The sequence below is a fragment of the Pygocentrus nattereri genome, chromosome 17 (assembly GCF_015220715.1).
Source record: "Pygocentrus nattereri isolate fPygNat1 chromosome 17, fPygNat1.pri, whole genome shotgun sequence".
NCBI classification, from domain to species: domain Eukaryota; kingdom Metazoa; phylum Chordata; class Actinopteri; order Characiformes; family Serrasalmidae; genus Pygocentrus; species Pygocentrus nattereri.
Window position 1 is genome coordinate 1581432 of NC_051227.1, and position 21731 is coordinate 1603162.

The 21731-nt window shown below is 40.5% G+C and overlaps 1 protein-coding gene across 1 annotated transcript; it reads left to right on the plus strand.

Moving 5' to 3' along the window:
* Positions 1–225: 225 nt before the first annotated feature.
* On the plus strand, positions 226–4146 carry zgc:114130 (uncharacterized protein LOC570332 homolog). The gene is made up of 2 exons (XM_017708868.2): positions 226–387; positions 1947–4146. Exons 1-2 carry the CDS (start codon positions 334–336, stop codon positions 3129–3131), a joined length of 1239 nt encoding a protein of 412 aa, XP_017564357.1. The 5' UTR covers positions 226–333; the 3' UTR covers positions 3132–4146.
* The last annotated feature ends 17585 nt before the right edge of the window (positions 4147–21731 follow it).

Sequence of the window (21731 nt, forward strand, 5' to 3'; positions counted from 1 at the left end):
GAAAGGTTGGCGATATCGCGTTTTGAACTGATGGGATTTGCACCTAAAGAAAAAAACATTCCTCAAAGCTGTTTTTCGCACAAAAAGGTGAAACGGCCATGCTCTGGACAAAAATAATGGCAGTCCAGCGTGCTCACGGCGTCGGTGACGTCACGGGCAGTGGGCGTGGACGCAGGGGTGCGGAGGAGGAGGAGGAGGAGGAGGGGGGGGGTGTGACCGTGGGACCGCTTCAAAAACCACACGTGGCTCTGCCTGAAACTTTCAAGTCCAGGAGGGAAGTTTGGGAAGCAGCTCAGAGCTGGCGGAGAGCATCGTCCTCTGGCGCGGTCCGACATGCCGTCATACGCATTCAACCAGTTCGTCGATGTGGACGACGTTTTATGCAAGGTAAGGTGACGAGAGCTCGGCGGCAGCTGTGCGTTTGTGAACTTTTTGACGCGTGCGCTCTTCGCGGACCTGGGCTACATGGGAGTCGACGGTTAACTCGTTTTAAACTCGAGGCTAACTTCGTGCACGACCCCGGCGTCTGTGGTGTTGACTAGCGGCTCCGGACCGTCCGGTGGTCCCGCTAGCGAGCCGGCGCTGCTGGCAGCTGTGCACCGCTACGTTAGGTTAGCTAACCTCGGTTAGGTTACCGCTGGTTACTCGCAGCGAGGGCACAGCGGGCCACGGCTTCGGAATGAAACCGAGGGTCGTTTTGGGCTATAAAAAGTTGTGAAACTGACTAATGCAGCTCGTAAGCCTCTTTAATCCGCCCTGAACCGTCCGGGAAATGTGAGGCGTTTGGAGTCGCCTTTACGGTTTTGGTTCAGAGGATCAATATTTGAACGTCTGCCTGCATTTTGAAAGTAAACAACTTGGACGCGACGCGGCTCGACGCCAAGAAAGCTCTGAGGTGTGCGCGTTAACTTCGCTAGCTCTTTACTTGAGGTGTGCAGCGTAACTACCTGTAGCTCGCAGTGTCGCCGGCTGCTCTGTATTTGCTGAAGGTGATGAGGAAATCTGTTGTGGGCCGTGGGAACCGATGGCCTGGCTGTGTGCGCGCCGCGGTGCTGGTCCATATGACTAGGCTGTCTATGAAGTGCCAGTGGACCCGCGGAGCTGCCTGTTAGCGTTAAGTGTGTATTTTATTGATATTTCTACACCTTCAGTTCAGTCGTTGGGGTCTAAGCCTGGGTGTGAAACGAAATGGTGCTTTGTAAAGAAACGCAAGACTTGGGTTCCTTTAACGTTACAGTGGCGGTCATGGGGAACCAGGAGGTTGTGATGTGCACAACGCAATTTATTTGCAATGCAATCCAACCAGTGAACCTGTCTAATTTTTTTTTTTTGTATGGATTCTCTGTAATGGTAAGGTTTTTTTTTTTTTTTTTAATTCTATTTTATTTGTTTCCCCTCCTGATGACTGACTGTACATGTAGGCCACAACCTTCTCAAAAGTATTTGCGAGCAGTGTCTCTGCCATCAGCAGGCCACACTTCTTAATCATTTTAACCCTGTGTCACTGTTGGGTTGACTGTATTTTATTGTTATCGTGATAAATTACCAGGATGGTTTTCTCAGCGTGTTGTGGATATCATCAGGACTTTATTACAAAGTCGGCATAATTGGGTCTAGTTGGATTTAGTGCAGTGCAGTTTATTTATTGTTTTTATAGTGGTTTTATTTGTGGCACTACGGTTATTTGTCTGTTCCAACTTGGTGATTCTCAGAAAAAAATAGGTTATATTTTGATGCCTATTGTGTACCATGAAAATGTCTTGAATATCATGATTCTTTCCAAATCATCCATCCCTTGGATGGGCTACGGTGGCGTAGCTCATAGAGGCATTTAATTCTTCAGAGTTAGACACATTACATTACACACATTAATTAATACCATGTTAAAAGCTGGCTTTTCAGCCTTTTGTGTTCTAGCTAACAGTCTCCTTTCTCTTTGCCTACAGCAACTTTTGGGTCTAGATATCAGAGAGCCACCAAACTCTTTGGCACTCCCAGCATCTGGAGGTGGATATAAAAAGCTGGGAAACTCTTGCCCTCTTGCTTCCTCATCTGGGACCATTTCAGAGGCGAGGTCATTGGCTTCACATAACTGGGCACAGCACAAAGAAACATCGACGTCGTCAAGGTGGAACAAGATGGCTTTCTGGTCCGAGCGTGCCATCAGCATGGTGGAAGGTGACACACGGGGGCTGGGTTGGGCGTCCATCAAGCCCATTCTTGACAAGCCTGTGGCCATGTCGAGCACGGTGTCCCTTCCCACCTCTGCGCCTTCCCTCTCTACTGCTGCTACCACCACCTCATCGCGCTATAAGACTGAACTGTGTCGCACCTTCACTGAAAGTGGTATGTGCAAGTACGGCATCAAATGCCAGTTTGCACACGGAGCCGAAGAGCTGCAGGACATCAACCGGCATCCCAAATACAAGACGGAACTGTGCCGCACCTTCCACTCAATTGGCTTTTGCCCCTATGGCATTCGCTGCCACTTTGTGCACAACAATGAGGATGACCATGCACATGCGCATGCCTGGCCCCGGCCCCGGCCCCAACCCCAGCCCCAGGCCTCTGTTGCAGCCACCCAGCGTCCACCCTTACTTAAGCATAGCTTTAGCTTCCCTGGCTTTCCATCTGCTTTCCAGCCCTTGGAGCCTCCGCTTGCCCAGTCCTCGCTTTTCTGGGTTCCTTCAGCCTCCTCAGCTTCGCCCCCAGCATCAACCACCCTTTCCGATCTGCTGAACCTGGCCTTCCCGGAGTTCAGCCCAGGGTCCAGCATGGACCAGGGTTGGGAGTCCATGCCCCAGTTTCTGCCTTCTCCTGACTCTGGGTGCTCCCACGGAGAACAGACCCCCACACAGTCGTCCTCCCAGATTGTACCCAGCCAGCCAGAAGGGTGCCCGAGACGGAGCCCGACTTGCGGGGTCTCTCTGGGCTCCAGAAGCCTATCTCTCACCTCCCTGTCTGACCACGAAGGAGGTTGCAGCAGCTCAGCCAGCAGCCTGAGTGGCTCTGATTCCTCTTCTGCTTTTGATGGTGCGTGCAGGAGGCTTCCAATCTTCAGCCAACTGTCAGTACCTGATGACGGCTTCTGCAGCGAGGGCAGCGTCAGCAGTGCAAGCTTCTTCATGTAGAAGAGCATCACGAGGACTGAACTGTATACTGTGGTATACTTTATGTGCGAATACTTGATGTTTTCTAGCTAAGCTTCAAACGAAGGCTCATTCTTGTACAATCGGCTGCAAAGATTGAACGTCTTAAACTCGACCATGAAGCAAAGAAGGATTTTTTTTTTTTTTTTTTTCTCATGCTTTTATTTACAGCAATCACAGTGTGATATATTTTTTCTTAAGTGAAAAAGAGAAGAATGTGATTTGGCTAGTTGCAGCCTGGGCCTTTGAGTGAGACGCCAGTTATAGAGTTGGGAGTATTTAAGCAAAATATTTAAATGAATAAGCTTTCAAAGGGATTATATAAAAAAAAAAAAAGCCAAAGAGAAGTTATGACATTCTTTAGCCTTTTCATGCAAATGTTCAGTAGATTCAATGTTGTCTTAAGTATCAAGATGAGGTTCTTTCTCTTAATGTCCATGCACCACTGTTTTCATACAGGTTTCTTCCACAGACTGCTGCATTTAGAAAAGTGTTTACAGAAGTTGTTCATCAAGTACTGTTGAGCAGCAGAGAGTTTTTGGACCTAAGAGTCGTTCCTTCTCCTTTAATGATTTGTTTGGTTCGTTTCCAGACCTAAGGTTAGTGACTTTGTTAGCTGGCTTCTGGAAATTTCCAGCTAGATATTTGGTATTCTATAGGTTTTCTTGACCTTTTAGATCTTGTGGTATTGTATTATTAAGCAGGTTTGTGTGTGAGACTTTAGGACTTTTTTTCTTTCTCATTCCCCCACTTTTTCATTGGATCATTTCATAGCCTAGATGGTTCTGGGTACCTTTTTGTATCTGATGCCCTTCAAGGCTTTCGTGTTGTAAGATGTAGTGTAGATGACCAATCTGTAGCAACTTTCATTTTTTTTATTTATTTTATTGTATTTATAGAAAACATGTTTCATAACGTTTTCTATTAAGTTTAATATATTGAGATTTTTTTTTTCTCCTGCAGTTTTTTGTACTGAAAATAAACCTTTTTAAAACTGTTTGTAGTTTTTGTGCCTTGTTTTCGGAGTACTAGCTTTTGATACGTGTTGCAGTGCATGTATCCTCACTTATCACAAAGGTGAGTAGTGATGGAGTCATGAAAGTATTTCCAAAGCCCAAATAATTGAGCTTTTTATTTTTATAGGATCGGGTGGCATTAAGGTCAGTTTTAGCATGTTGAGTTTTCAAGCCCCATAGTTGATTCACGGATATGTCCCAGTGGCTGTATGGCTCTGAGGCTGAACGACACCCTTCTGTGAGGTTGCTGTGGATGCCCTTTGTTATTCTTAATGCGAGGTGGGGGGTTGCAGGGTTGGCTGATCTAATCTGGTATGGAAATGATGCTTTTGTTTCATTGAAGTTTGCTCTCCCTCCCACCTCTCCTAGCTGCATCTAAGGGCTTGCTGATGCATGGCCTAACTACAGTGTCATTTACACATTTGTTCTCTACATAAAAGGCACAACTGGCAGAGAGAACTACTTTGAGAGCATTTCCTGTGGCCCAAAAATATGGGATTGGGGGAACTTCAGTTTTGCATTGTCTAAGTTGCATCTAATGGTCTCTAGCTGTGCGCTGAACCCCCATTCATCAGGCTCCGAGTAGGAGTGTTGATCTACAATTGAATTCCTTTGTATTTTGCTGACAAATGGTTCCTAGATCAGTACTAATACTCTGAGGCTTTATGAATACTGCTGCTTTGATTGCTCGCATAAAGCATCTTAAGTTTTGCCTCACTGATTTTATTTATTTATTTATTTAGTCGGTTGTTGTGCGAGATGTGAAATAGTACACTGTAGGAGAAAACTGGTGGTAAACTTGAAAAATACACATACTATTTTGCCTCGGCTCCCTGCTTGTATGTTTCTCTGGATGAACCTTTAAAAAAAAAAAAAAAAAAAAAAAAATTAAATGCCATTTAGACATTAAAAGGAAAGCGTCTCCCTAATTTGGTTGCTGAGATGTGAAGTCGTTCAGAGTGGATTGGTGTGAAATGGTTCCTTGGTTTGATTTCGGATTTCTTTACGGTGGTGATGATATCTACAACACAAAAATAGCCGTTTTATTTACTATCCACAAAGTGAACCACCATGTATGTGATGGAGTGAAAATAGGAAATCCATTCAAAGTTTTCTCTGTGGGCTGTTTAGCCTCATCATGCTCTGCATGTACTTCTCCACAATGAATGGATTAAAAAAAAATGCTCGTCTAAAACCTTCAAATCTATGATAGAAAAATCTCAGGCATCAAGCTACATATTCATCACCTGTGAGGGTTGCTTCAGAGGCAGATGTTTGGTTCCTATCACCGTCTCTGAGAACAACTCTGATGTGCTAAGCATCTTGTATCCTGTGGCTCTGAATGACTTTGTTTACATCTTAATTTATAAAAAAAAAACCTTTAAACATTTTTTTTTTGACATTTTTGTGCAAACAGCCACTGATGGAAATTTCTGCTTCTTTAATCGGCAAGCTTGAAAAGCTCATGAAAACCTACACATGGTTATCATAAAGTATCCAGGCAGTGTTTATTTGCTCAGAAATACTATTATAATAATTGCAAATAACGAATACAAAGAGTATTTTATGTATGTCAATCTTTCCTATTTCTCATTTCCAAATGTCTACTTGAGGAATCCCAGTGTTATCTGCAGTTATCACCAAATACTTGGTTTGACTCAATCCTTCAAGAAGTCAAATCAGGATAATTATTGATGGAACTGAACAAATCCAGGTTATGTCTGGAACAAAGAACCAAGCTTGGCTTCTTTTAACCAGCTCAGCTGCTTACTTTTTACTAAATTGTATTTATTCTGATGCTATGTGGAGTTTTTGTTCAAGTAATTGCCTTTGGACAGTACTGCACGTACACATTGATGGTACAAATGTGAGCAAATACTGTATCGTGTCGCCACATGACAGCAAAATGTTCTACGTCGATGCCAGAGTATATTTTATTTTCTGATGGTTCAGCGATCTGAGCTTAGAATTCTACTAAAGCCTTAAGGGGCAAACAGGCAGATACAAAGTGAAGCTTAATTTAAAGAAAACAATCTTCTCAAACAGCCTTTAAAACACATGTAAAGAGAGTTATGTATAAGGATATATGCTGTGTTGGAAAATCAATATGTTGTCTTTTTTTTCTGTGGGAATCCTGTTGGACTTCTGAAAAGGTGGGTGGTGAGGGAAAGGGTTAAAGTGCCTTACTGTTCCCCATTGTGCGCAAGGAAGATTCTCCCACATCGCCTAGTGAGTTTGTACAAAGGCCGGCGCATTCTCACACAGGGCCCGGATCATGTGGAATCCTGAGCAGATGGCCACATTCACCGGCGCTGTGGGTCAAACATATGCTCTCCCAGCCTCACGGATACAATGGAATCTCTCAGAGACAGTGAGAGCGAGAGTGAGACAGAGTGAGCTGGGGGTCGGAGGCCTGTATAAAGAGCCTGAACTTTGGTACTGTACAACAAAGCGAGAGAAAAGAGCAAGAATAATGGGATTCCTTGAGAAACATGCTAGCATCTAATGCTTGAAAGTGCTCTCTGAACACTGTTTGTATCTTATGTGTATTACTTATGACTTTCCAAGTTAATTTGACCGTTTATTAATTTGTATCCATCAGAAATGTTATTGCAACTCCATATTATGCATGTTTTTAACTGAAGGCAAGTAAAAGTACTCTATTTTTTATGAATTCTGTATTTTATGTGGTATTTAGTGTTTTAATATTTTGTTGTACAGTCGTGTACAAATATTTGAACACACCTGGCTGAATTACATGTTCCAAGTAAAAATAAATGAGCACATCCTCTAGAGGGAGCAAACATAAAGGTAACATTTTTCTGCACATTTTAGTGCACAATTTGTATTTATTTGTATGTAACTTTTGCACAGGCCACATTTTATGTTACCTGTTCATCAAATAAACAGTGCTTGTGCTTAAAAATGTACAGGCAGGTTCTCTGAAGAGGACGTGACTTTATTTCATTTAGAAAATCAGCAGAGCATGGAGTCTGACCAGCCCGTTGGACTTCTGAAAAAAGATGGGCGGGCCAAGGAGTGGCTTGTGCCACTACTCGTGAATGCTGGTCAAAACCTGAACATTAGTTTTGGTCATTTTGCTTAAAGAAGCGGCGGACATTGAATTTCTACATTTGGGAAGCACAATTAAAGGCTCTTAAATATATTTCCACATCAATATAGTACTGTTATTTAGTTATACCTAGTGCTGTGGATCACATTATCTTAACCGATGACGCAGCATTCAGCAGTAGAAATAATACAAGGAACAAAATGAACAATATTTTTGCACCTTATTAAAATTAGAAACAAAATTAAGTTTTACCAGCATTGCTACAAAAAACAGTGCGGCTCAGCCAACATGATCACCAGCAAAACCAAGATATGTTGCGTTTTGGACGCTGGTATGCTGATCAACCAGTATGACTATGCTTGGTGACAAGCTAACCCTGTACCAGACCAGCATAGAACAGGTGCTGTTTTTCATTTTTACAGCAGGCAGTTCATAAAAAACTACCATTAAAGTACATTTTAATAATGTAGCCTAATATAAGTGCAGATGAATGTTATTATATTAGAAATAAAGGGAATCTGCTGGTACATTTTTCATTCAAGAAGGTATGATCAATGTAAATGTGCCCTCAAAGGTACAACAGTGGTTTTAAGGTCCAGTTGTGCACCTTAAATACATTTTTTTTCAAAAGCACATATTATAACCTAATGTTTAAAAACAGGACAATAAAATAAAAAGCCTGGAGACGAGGGTGTGTGGGGTTAAGACAACTTAGATAATATAGTTTCAAAGGATTACGGTACAGTTATGTTCCCTGACTAAAGGTATTGAGATGTACCCTTGAGGTTCCCATCCCAGGGACAGTTTCATACGTTTGTTTCTGAGAGTGTAGTTTGTCACAATGCTGAAAGTACTGGGTCTAACCTGGCCACCCCACTGTAAAGATTTTTGCAATGCCCCTGCCAGGGGTGCTTAAACGTTTGCATTTCCCTTGGATGGCAGATTATAGTCTTCTTAGCATGCAGTGCATGAGTTTGTATTGAGATGCTCAGCCGGGCTTGTTGAGGGTTCTCTTACACTGTGATAAAAAAAAAAACTGCAAGTACAAACAACAAGGTCCAACTATGTAGCTTAATGTAATTATAACAGAAGTTTAGGGGGAGGAACATGCCTGTAACCCTTCCTTCCTCCAATCTAAAGCCCTGTAAATTCACATCCTCACCTGACGGACTGTTCACAATCCCCACCACCACTGTGTCTCCTTCATCTCTCATCTGTTCCTTAGTCCTGCATCAGTCCTGCTACACCTATGAGTGGGGATCCAGAACTCAAGTTCTCAGAGTTCTCCTCCCTCCCTCAATCAGTCTTTCCTCATACTACTACTACATGTTGTCTGAACTCACAAAAAATACGTTTTTCCCAGGTATGTTTTTTGTAACCTGTTGTTTTTAAACAGAGAATGAAAGGCGGGCACAAGATAGAGAGCTCCATGGGCTCTCAGTCTTCTGTGACTGAGAATTGTTCTGTGGACTGAGGCAGCTAAGTGCATCTACCACTAGAGGACAGTACAATCATGAGCATATTACTAGTAAGAGGACGCAGGAGAAAGATCTGCCTTTGTAGAATGTTGTGTAACACTTTTATGAATCTGGGCTAAAACTCATTAACTCTTGCCTCATGGTTTAGGTGGTATAAATGAAACACTAGAGGCCTTTTTGAACATTTCTTTGGTAATCATCACATTTTAGTCTTTTGATTGTTAATGTGATGTCATTTCAAGCATTTACAGAAAGTTGTACGAGCAGAGTTTTAACCGACACTGTAAATGACATAACTGAAAATATCCCTGCTGCTTAACTGGCTGTCAATACGGTCGGATCAATGTGACGAAAAACATCCTTTTTTTTCTTTTTTGTTGTTTTTGTGATGTCATGAGAACCTGCTTTTACATATTTCTGCCATAAGCTGTTTAGCCCTGTCTGTTCACACTGAGGAATGTTTTGCTTTTTGAAGCTGGGTGGCCGATCAGAGCAGAGATCATTCACATATACTTACAGTCTTAAAGGCTCAGTAGCGCAAACAGCTTGTTTCAGTCTAAGGAAGTTAGAGAACGGTCATGAATGTTTTCGGTGCATTAAAAGTGGAACCGAAGTGGGAAAAAAACAACCGTAGATGACCTATAGATCTTGATATATTTGGGTGTTGATACAATGACGCAGTCAGCCCAGCTTATGAGCTCCAGCTCTGTTTCAGAATAAGGTGTTATTGTAGCACTCGTCTGGCCAGAACAGCAGCCGTCAGCTTGCGATTGACCAGTTTCACTTCCTTTCCCTCTCGCTTCATTTCCTCTAATATGTACGTACATGCCAGTAGCCCACAAAAGAGGAAGTGTGGCCTGCTTAACACACACACAACAACACAACACATCAACACTCACACTGGCCTGGTCTTTTTCCTCCTTCAATACTTAGCCTATGGTGGTGTTTCAAAGAGGGTCTAATGTCATGATAGACGGAACAGCTGAATAGTTTGTCATCATAGTTGTTAAGTTGTATACTCCCTATGCTGTCATAGTATTCATATGGCTGGAGGTCATTACCTTACAAACTGCTCATGCTTATTCATTTCCTTCTTGCACACCGAAGGCTGCTCCCATGTAGGCACACATACATGTTGAAACCTGTTACAGCAAGTACTAGAGGTCACAGGAGTGACCACAGATAACTGTGGAGTGTCTAGTCATTTATCATATTCTCAGAGAGAGTGTGTGTCATCTACGGTACAGTGCTAATGTTTCATGCATTTCTTTTCCAGTCATAATGGTTGTTAAGAACATGTTGTTTTCATATCAAAACAGAAAATTCATCAGGAAAATACAGAACTAAACCCAGTATCAGTATTTTTAGTATTACCTTTTAACTTTATTCCAGCTTCTATGCTTTTTCAGGAGACTGGCTTCCAGCTTTTCAAAGGGATCTGGAATATTTTTCCTCACCTCTCAAGTTCAGCCTTGGTTGCATTTCTTCTTCTCACAATCCAAGTAATTGAAACACATTCAATGGTGTTGAGGTCCGGGCTCTGGGGTGGTCAGTCCATTGTTATGAGAACACCAGCGGCTTCTTTGTTGTCTGTTTCCTTTTCTCAGGCTTTTTGAAGACTACACATCCTCTCAGAGTCATAGTGTTAAGTTGTCTTCTCACAGTGGAAGGATGGACAGAAACACATGGGGAGGTTTTCAGATTTAAAGCAAGAGTGGATTGTGATTTTCTTTCAAAGGTGAAAACTTTGAACACTGTTTATCTGATGGTGATTGTATTGGTGGTCTGCTAGATCTTCTACTCAGACCAGTGTTGGAGACCCTCTCGCTTGTTTTTCTTTCACTTTCTCCTTCCCAATCTCCTCAGAAATATTTCTTGAAAAATGAATGGACTGTGCTTAAGCTTAACAATCCAGGATTAGTAAAGGCTAAGGCTTATTATCAGTATCTACAGGGACTTCAATGCAAACTAATGGAGCTATTATTAGGTTATGGAAATGTGTAATATTACATGGCTTGCTTGTCTGTTTTCACTGGAAGTTAAATCAGTGAATGGTCTCTGACATTTAAAATTTAACTGCAAAGCCATGCATGTGGGTCCACAGTTCAGTTCCTCATTCTCATAACTATGCAACTTAAATATGAGTGTCATAAGAGTTACCAAATAATGTTTTCTCCATTCACTCTGGTTCATTTGGTTTCTCTGAACGTTGAAACAAAAGTAGCTTATCATGTTTGTGGATGTTTGGTGTGTGTCTGGTCTGCGTACTCTGACCTTTAATGTTGACGTTTGGGTGTCCTATCACGACCCTTCATGGCAATTCATTAAGCATTAACAATCTCACCAAGGCTGTCTTCCAACGTTTCGCAGATGGTTCAAAAGGAAGTCATTTATGCAGATCTGATAAATTGTTCCTAGAAAATAGTGCTGATCAGCTAATTCTGCTTAACGAGGCAGGGTGTTTCACTGGAGTTTGGTCTGTTAGGTCTGCTCCGCTGCGCAATACCTCCTCATGACGTCTGTCTGTGTACTTTACAAGCCAGTTTTGTACATTTCCTCCTGTTCAGTGCTCGAAATGAATGGTATGTGCCGAGGTTTCTCCAAATCTGACTCCCTTCCATCTCCCCTTCAGTTCTCCCTACTCTGCTTGACTTGTAAATCCAAAACCAGTGTTAGTAACCAGCTTATTTGGAAACAAACATCCGATAAAGACTGTCCACCAAAACTTCTACTGTCTTGTCACAACAGAGAGAATCAATTGAAAATATATGACAAGTTATTTGCTGACATCGCTTTTGTATCAAAACCTTGTTATTTCGAAACAATTATTTATTATATGTCTATTTTATATAAAAGTGGCTGCTCTTTTGAGCAAGGAACCAATAGAAATGGTCCAAAATCACATGGAATCACATCTCATAACATAAACTCACATGAAAATCTAAAATCATTAAATCTTCTCGTGTAAGATTGTGTACTATTTCGAGGAACGTTTTGTTACAACAGTGTCAATATATTGAAAATATATGTATATTTTGGAATATGCTGACAGCATCACTGTCAGATCAAAATCTTGTCTGTTTAATTATTTAATTATTTGCTTTTAGTTTTTTTTTTTTTTAAATGGCTGCTTTTTACATTGTTTGTACGTTGTGTTTCATAATGAATAGGCCAAATAGAAATATAGAAATGATCCAATATTACTTGAAATAAAATCTCATCACATAAACATACATTAGAGTTAGCAGTGTTCATTTCTTCTTGTATAAAGTTGCCATTTCAGAGATATGAGGCTTTGCTAGTTTCTTGCGAACTGATTCTTGAGCCGAGAGCTGCTCTAAAGCAGGTGGTTTGTTTTAAGCCTGTCAGATGACGAGTAGCTTTGGGGTGGTGGTGCAGGCTGAGAGGAAGTGGACCTACAGATGGAGGGAACAGGAAGTTGGAGGACGGTGTTTGGAGTGGGGGGGGGGAGTGCCTGTGGTGGTGTGTGGTGGGGGGGGGGGGTGTTTAGGCGAGCTGGGCTGTGGCTGGTTTCAAATCCTCTCAGAGCTGAATGGCCGTCTTTGTGATTCTCACACAGCACCTCCACTTCCCACATATGCCTCAGAACCAACAGCCCCCCTCCACCCCAGCCCACCCTACCGCACCCCCCTTAGGAAAGAAGGAGTGGCGGGTGGACGCCGGTTCCACTCATCCACTCAGCCCTGTTTTTCAGGGTCCTCTTCTGACTGCGTGTGTGGATTTGTCCCGGCGCCCGGAGCATTTAGAAAAGTACATGAATGAATTGCACAATGTTGTTCTCTACGTGCTGAGTGGAAAACATGGTTTTCATAATGTCTACATAAAAGCCCTACCAGAACAGCACAGCTTAACCCTGTAACATCTAGGTTCCTAATTCAGATATTAATTTTAAGGCTTGCTACTCAGCAGAAGTGGAGAGAATATCTTAATATCTAAAAGCACCTTCTGAAACAGAACTAAAAGCTCATAAAGTCAGAGGTGTGAACATGCGCACAGTAACATGTATGCTGTCACTGGTCTAACCTAACATAATTAAACATAAAAAGTACTAGTAATTTGACTAAAAGCTGAAAATGTGCTAAAAACACCTATGGAAAGCGAACTAAAAGCTCAAAAAGTCATGGGTGTGAGCAGTCATCCGGCAGTACATGTGCTGTCAATGGTGTAACCTAAAACAAATTTAAAACAAAAATAACAAGCAACTAAACTAAAAGCTAAAAGTAACTAAATTAAGAACTCGTAACTAAATGGAAAACACCTTCTAAAAGGGAACTAAAAGCTCAATAGTCAGAGGTGTGGTCAGTTGCACAGAAGTACATATGCCGTCACCGGTGTAACCTAATACAGTGAAATGTAAAAGTAACCAGTAACTAAATGTGAAGAACTAAAACTGAGTAAAAACTAGCTTCCTTTCATCACAACTTCACTTTTTTAGAAATAGAACTTATTATTATTATTAACTTAATATACTCATGGAAGCAGAAATCCATAAAAAGTTCACTTAAGTGAATGAAACTATCAACCTCTAAAATTTCTAAATGAAACTACTATCAAACAAATATGTATATATAATATGAACCCAGTGGCAGTAAACAAGGGGTTAAAATGTGCCTGCTTGTGTTCTTTCCGAGTCTTGTGTCTGAGTCGTCTGGCCATAAAATTGTAAACGAGAGAGGAAAAAAGATCAACTCCGGCTAGAAGCGTAAAATCCTTGAGAACATTTTGTACCACTCAGCTGAGTAAATGGATCCGAATGTCTAAGCTGTTTTGCTGACTGAGCAGCCACAGACCGAATGTGTGCTGTAGTCAGAACTTCAAGTCTGTCCTTCGTTTTTAAAGGTGGTTCCCTTAACTTACAAAGGAACAGGCACCTTCTGAAAGGGATCGCGCAGAAGATAATAGACTATATGATTACGATGAGGATTAGCTGACTGTACTGAATTCATTCAGGGAGTTTGTGTGGTACTGCAGCTCAGGAGCCTCCATAGCAACAAGATTACACACAGCATAGAGATCCTCAACCGTCAATAGCTTCGTTTTATGGTGGAACACTGTTCGAAATGCATATATCGTTCGAAATGCATATATCGTCCACTCAGATCTCTACATATGCTATTAAAAAGGAAATCTACTAAGTTTTCAAATTGCCTGGATCATTTAAATCACTACAATGTAAACAACGTCTTTCACAGTGGTTAAATGCTCTTTTTTAGGGGAACTTTTTGAGTCAGAATTGTTCACAATGGTGGTGATAGGAACCAGATGTCTGAAGCCTTTAATGCCTCTAAAAAGTCCCTCATAGAAAGTTATTACAGGAAGTAGTTAAGGACATTCTGCCTGATGCCTGAAATGTTGTTTTGAGGCAGGATTTTGCCATAAAAGTTATTTTGGAAAATCCATTCATGCCAAAGAGGTACATTACCACTCAGAAGCTTGGGGTGACTTGTCATAATAATAATTATTATTCCGTAAGATTTCATACAGTGTAGATGGAAACTAGACCAAACCTTAAACCAGTATGTTATTCATAGTTTACAGTATTTTGGGAACAACAGAAAGTTAGGTCATAGTAAAAAATATGGAAGTGTTATTAAATAATAAAAAATAAGAAATTTGTTTCATCCTGAAATCATTTTATGCATGTATATTTTGGTTTTACATGTATGAAATCAGTGACACCAAACTTGTGAGTGGTCATGCACAGTGTAAATGGTGGCCCAAAACCCCTATATTTTTCTCATTTCCATGATTTTGCCACGGTCAGCAATACAAATAAAAACTCAAGGTCACACTTTGGTCATAAGATCACAACTATGGCTCCCCATAGTTGCTCTACAGATATTTAACATAATTATTAAACTTTGTGGCGATACTGAATAGTCAAGTAAATGTCTATATTTGTGTTGTAGACATTGTGACCTCTGGTTCTTGCCACCACCACTGTAGATTCCCCTTTAAATATGCCCAAGTGATAATAGTTGAACCACTTCTGGTTCCCTAAAGAACCTTTCAATGGAAAGACTTTTTTTAGAGGATTTGAAAGAGGGTTTATTAATGTAAAGGTGTTATGCCAATGCCCCATAAAGGGTAAAGCCCAGCCCCATAAAGGGTAAAAAACAGAGGTGATCAAATTTTGATGAAGCTACAAATCAAACATGAATAGGATCTCGTCACTTGCTTCTGTCATTGACCTGTAAATGCTGAAGCAAACAGTTTCAAAACACTGGAATGTTGGGAGACTCTCGGAAGGCAGTATCAAACTGAATGGATCGCAGAGGCTGGCCTAGTTCTTCAGGGAAATTGCGTAAGCGTGTGATGCAAGCAGCTTGCTGCTTAGCAATGTGATGTATATGTTCTGTTTTGACCGAGCCCGGCTCTGTAAACACAGAGATGTCAAAAGCGTGACTTCACAGCTGATGTCAGTGCAGGTTTGGGTTTTGCTGACGTGGTGTCCCCACTACTTTGCGAGGGCAACCCAAAACCTGATTTGTTCCTTGACCTTGATTTTGAAGCGTCTTTTGTTTTTGGGAGAGTACAAACATAGATGGAGTGTGTCTTTGAAGAAAATGTAGTGTTGTTTAAGTTGGGTGAATTTTTCAAATTCTTCAGAATTTGTAATGGTTTTGACCCATTGTGGACACTAGGCTTTCTCATTTGAACAGTATTTGCACTTATCTGACAGGTTAGTCATTTTGCATTATTTGACTCCACTTAGGGCCTTCTAGACTTTCTTCTCCTTCTGAGGGAAACCTAATGATTCCTAATGAAGGAGTACATTTTTGTAATTTATAGTTCATTTATATTTAATAAAATCATCATGCCTTTTGTATATAAAACTCAAAACTTGAAATATTGTGACAATACTACTATGTCATTGTTGACTTTTGGTTGGGAACACAAGATTCAAAATCTTGGAAAATTGTGCAATGAGTTTTTTCCACTGTGTTATCTAAATAGCCCTGCTTGCTCTCCCATTGATTAGGCCTTCAGGAGCTAGACTGAAGGCCTTTTATGACCAATTAGCCACTGACCTAATAAAGAACAGACTGAGGAATCAACCAGTCCTGTTCAGATTTTAGATTTTGAGAGAGAAACATCACTCAAGGCCTTCTGTAAGCTTGAGTCTGACCAGGTTTCAGTCAGTTGATGGAAATGAAAAACAGGTCATATTTATGACATAACCTAAAGGCCTAGCTCTAATGGCCACAGCTTTGCCACTTATAGGCCTTTACAGATTATCAATCTGGTGGTGTCAACAATGTTAACCTTAAAAAATTGGGTTCTTCAAAGGTTCATTACTAAAGCCTACAGTTATTCATAGAACCACAACAACTCATAGAGCCCCAAAGAAAGCACAAGCTGCTACGTGTGGGCATTTTTTAACAGTTCAGGTAAGACATACCTCAATTTGGAGAGTTTTTCTCCCTTATTTTTCCTCATTGAACTCAAAGAACCATTTGAATGGTTAAATAGGCTAAATGTTTCTCTATGATGTGGTTCCTTAAAGGCCATTTTAAAAATGGTTCTTCTGTCATTTACAAAAGTTAGGGTGCCCCCGTTGAAGCTACATGAAAACTCCATACTTTGTTAACACATGTTTACTCATATAATTTTTGCTCCTCTATATATATATATAGATAGATAAGCCCTATATATAGAGAGAGAGAATAGATAGAGAAGCAGCTTAGAAAATGGATGGATGGGTAGATAAATATATATATATCTCCATCCATCCATCCATTTACTCCCTCAGGGGTGCTGGAGACTATACCAGTGGTCATCGGGCTGAAGGCAGGATATATATATATATATATATATATATATATATATATATATATATTTATATAGTACCATATTGTTGTGAGTCAAAAATGTTATTGTGATACTGGAATGTTGGATCAGACCTATGATCAGGGTATATGTTTAAGGGTTAATAGATAGGTTAAGGTTAATACATATTCAGGTGTGTGCAGACTAAAGACCACATATGCTACTGACCACCTGAATGAAGTGTCACCAATCATTTTACAAATATTTGACAGTAGTAGCTTTTATCTTGATGTCTCAACAGGTGTCTCAACTACACAACGGAGACTCTATTAGACTCTATTTGGCTGCCTGTCCAAAGCAGACCACGACTACTTTATTCTGATGGGTTTCTTCTTTTGAAAAATGTGTACTGACTGTCTCTTTGTGTCAGACCACCTGCAGGCCACACACCTTATATAATTTGCCCTTTATATAATCTGTAGTTAACTAAACTCTTTAATGATACGGTTTCAAAACCTGAAGTTGGCTTTTGTCACATCAGAGCTCTGTGTGGGAGGTTGAATTTTGTAACGTTAACAGATGAGTAGTCATTTATATTCTTAGAATTTTGACCACAGCTTCATGTTGCAATGCTCTGAAAGAGCTTGGGGCTAAGAGCCTTGCTCAAGAACAGAACAGCAGTGGTCAGAAAGAAAGACACTTAGAGAGCCCTTCAGTAGCAGGCTATTCTCCCTGCTGCCCACCCATGAAACACACCAGGATCCCACCAAACCTTAACCTAACGAGCCACTAAGTGTCATGGTGCATGACAGAAAAAAACGACAAAAGAATTGCCCTCTTTAAACAGTGATCGCCTTATGGTTTAAGTGCAAGCACGTAGGCCTGAGTAGGAGGCAGCCAGAGAAGGCGATTGAAAATATACATTCAAGTTCCTCATAGGGGGTTACATTCAGACATTTAGTAAAAATGTACATGCATGTAAAGTTAAATCTGCCTTTCTGTCAGCATACAGAGTTTTTTACACTGCCACACTTTAAATATTTTACTACACTGTACAATTATTTGTTATTTTAAATATTGCATATAATAGAAAACCAATTTATTTATTTTTTTTTACTTTATAAAAGTAAAAGAGTTTTATATAATATGTAAACACAAACCCTTGGCCCCTCATTGCATATATGGAAACTAAGCTGCAAAAACATCATGTTTTGAATTCACTATTTCTGCAATGTCATAGAAAATAGCACAATTGCATATCTGCCTATTTAGCCTACAGCAGATTAGCTCCACCCACTCACACTGATGTTATAAAGAGTGTTATAGTGACAAAAAGATTCAGGTTGAAAAACGGAAACATGAATTCTAACACACTAAATATCATTAATGGACCTCAGGGGCTTAAAAAAAAGCCCAGTGATGCCACAGCCATCCATAACTAAGAGCCCAAGAGGAGAAAATGGAAAGACTCCCAGCTTAGTAACTGAGATACTAAACTAAAGAAATGTGAGTTGGAAGCCCTTTTGTCTAAACTAAGAAAAAGCTGAATGAGCTGTGCTCTCAAGCTGTGTAATAAGTTGCATCGCAACTTTTCATTTGTTTACATCCATCTGTTCATTCATTCATTGGTCTATATATTTATTTACCTAAGCGACAACTTTGCTGGGATGCCTTAGAAGAACTGCTTTTTGTTCCTTAAAGAACCTTCCACTGAAGGACACTTTAAAGAATCTTTTTTAGAAATTAAGGTTTGAAGAAGCTATAAAAGTTGTACATCAAATAAAGTCTTTCCTAAGACTGTACTTTCAAGTCAGGAAACATGAAAAACGTATTATTAAGACCTTGTTGGCATTAATTTTCTCTTACATTTGTTTCCTGTGTATTTTATTTCTTATAAATTAGTTTCCTCTCTCATTACTGAACCCTGAAGTAAGTACTTGAGTGGAAGAGTTTTGCTACACTGAGATGGAAACAAATGAGGCAGGCGGTACACTGTGGTTACTGAAGTGGTTAGAGCTGCGCCACCTCTGAATGGCATAATGGAACCGTGTTGTTTTGCTTGAATCAGAGGTGTTATTGTTTGCACTGCAGTCAGCGCATGGTCAGAAATACAGCAACTTTTAAGAATCTCTAAAGAGCTGACCATGAGCCCCCCTATATTTTCCAGTGACCTCAAAGTTGGGCTCCTTTTAGAAGTCCATAAATAGACTCTTTTTTTCTTCTTAAACCAATGCATTCCTTTATTCCCAATGAGGCTGACTACATGATCTAAAGTTAGCAGGGTGACCTGCAGTCCAGATGCCCTAGAATTCGATTCCATATTTTATTTCTTTGACAGCAATTGTGCGATGGACTGGCGGCCTGTCCAGGGTGTATCCTGCCTTCTGCCCAGTGACGGCTGGGATAGGCTCCGGCTCCCCTCCGCGACCCTGAAGGAGAAGCGGCTTAGAAAATGTGTGTGTGTGTGTGTGTGTGTGTGTGTGTGTGTGTGTGTGTGTGAGTGTGTGTGTGTGTGTGTGTGACAGCAATTGGTGAAAGAACCGAAAATGGTTCTTCAGATTTAATGAGGTTTGTTCAGATGTCATAACTAAAGAAATGGAGAAGATTCAGCTTCTCAGTTGTAGTTCATTATGTAACAGTGGTGTCATGGATGGCTAATATAGGGGAGAGTGAACACATTTATATTTATTTATATATAAACGTTTTATTATTAGACATTTTTAAACTGATTTTTTATGTGTTTTGTAGCACGTTGTAAGACAAACAAATGGACAAAACGTCTTCAAGTCCAAAAGGATATTCTGCTCCTCACACGATGGTCAAATGGCAACATTGGGTAGACCCCGTTTCGGAAAAGCAAACGAGCACGGATGGTTACGTGAAAGACTGCAGCCCACTCTACTACACATCTGTAACTCAGTTTGAGCTGCGTTTGGAGACGTTTGCACTTTTGTGATAAATAAGAAGACAGGGTTCAATATAGCTTTGACATCGTAACAATAGAAGAACCCTGTTTGGTGCTATGTAGAACCCACTGCTGTGTCTCCATTTTTTAGTTTTTGACATCATTTAAAAATGCCCATGGCCCTTTACATTGTGTGTAAATTTCGGGATGATTAGACAAAAAGCAAATTAATAGTTCTTGAAGTGTTGATGGTTCTATATGGAAACAATTGTCTTTACTAAAGAACCCTAGAAGAAGCATCTTCTAAGAGTGCACTATATTCTTCAGGTTTAGCAGTTTGTTCTCAAAACCAAACAGTAATCTTAAAATATTCTTGTTTGTTAGTTTAACGCTTTTTATTTTGTCTTAATGTTGTATAGGTCAGTGGTATAGGCCTGACAGTTGAACAACTACAGGTTCAGTTAAGAAGTAGTCAAAGCCGGTCTTTTCTTGCTCCGAGTGCTCTGACGTGTTGTGGCACGCGGTTTTTATGGTGTATTGTACATAGCTCAAGTTCACCCTATCATTTCATGTCATGTAATTTTCCATGATGGATCTTATTTTTTTTTTTTTCATCCAGGGCAGGAGAAATTTGCTGCTCTAGACTCCAGAAAGGGCCATGGTATGTCAGGGAGGGGGCCTGCGAAAAAAGAAAAGTGACCTATTCAAAGCACACTCACATTCATACTTCCCTCTCAAAATTCACACACCTGTTCAAATAGTCGACTCGACCGCGCAGCTCTTAAAGGGGAATTGTTCCTTGCCATGCACTTGCCGTGTCATGTCCACTATTTCAAAATACACAAGTGGGAACTTATTTTAGACTCAACAAAAACAGAATTATAATTACTCATTTGAAGACCATCTGGCGCTGTCATGAAAGACTGCGTTTTCAGCAAAAAAAAAAAAAAAAAAGACATGAAAGAAACGACTTGATTTCGTGCCAGGTGAAGAATTTCTGCTCACTGATTCGCAGCTACAGGCCTAGCCTGGTCGATAGATGACATTTTCAATGATTCAACTGACACAGACCAGTGTTCAGATATAGCTCAGTAAACATTAGAATTGTCACTTTAATTTAAAAAGTCCCAGGTCTGAAGTGGTCAGATCAAGCTTGTCACATTGTCTTGTAACATGTTTCACAAAGGAACCAGAAAGAGGAAGCACAGGCAACTTCTGCTGTTTTAATCCAGAACATAATGTGTTCTTGTATTTTTAGACATGACAACGACACAGTATTTTTCCTACAAGGTTGAGTAAGAGACATGTTGTGCTGATGATCAGCAATTGGTATCTTAATTTTTATTATACAGCATGGCCAACATCTAGTACCTTCTAGAATTAACACCACCCTTAGTAAAGATGACCCCAAACTGATCACACACTGAACATATGAGGTAACGATGTTTTTAAATATACACTATAACATTAAAATCGCCGGACAGTGTGTCCTTTCATCATTAGACGTGTTGGCTGATTAGTGTATACCGGTATATATATATATATATATATATATATATATGCTGCCTTCATCAAGCTAACAGCCCTAAATATTCTCTAATAATGTTGGATGAGGTAAAAAAAAAGCTTGTAGACTCTCCTCTGCAGCTCATCCCACAGGGTTTTCAATGTGGTTTAGATCAGAGGACTGGGATGCCCACTGCAAAAAGTTTATTCTGTGGTCAGTGAACCATTTTAAGTGTTGGTTGGGAAATGTTTTGGATTGTTGTCCTGCCATGGCCTGCCATGGCCAGCCTTCTGGCAGAAGTAACATAAAAGTTGTGCCAGTATGTTAACTTTTAATAAAAACACAAAGCGGGAAAACAGTAAGAATTGTTTATCTGTATTTAATTGCAAAAACCGTGATATGTGATGTCCTAACTTATGAGTTTTTGTAAATATGATCATTACCAATTTGATGCCTTCACACACACACACACACACACACACACACACACACACACATACACACACACACACCTTCTAAGCCGCTTATCCTTCTGGGTTGCGAAGGGGGGACTGGAGCCTATTTCAGCAGTCATTGGGTGGAAGGCAGAATTCACCCTGAGCTGGTCACCAGTCTCAAAGTTGGGACCATTTTTCCATCATACAAGTCTTCAGCCACATGAGGCCTTAATATGCCACACTGCCACCAAGTTTTCAATGGGAGGCAGGTCTGAACTGCAGGCAGGCCAGTCTAGCACCTTCACTCTCTGAATACACAACCATGCTGATGCAACATGTGTCAAATGTGGCTTGGTGTTGTGATGTCATCTAGAA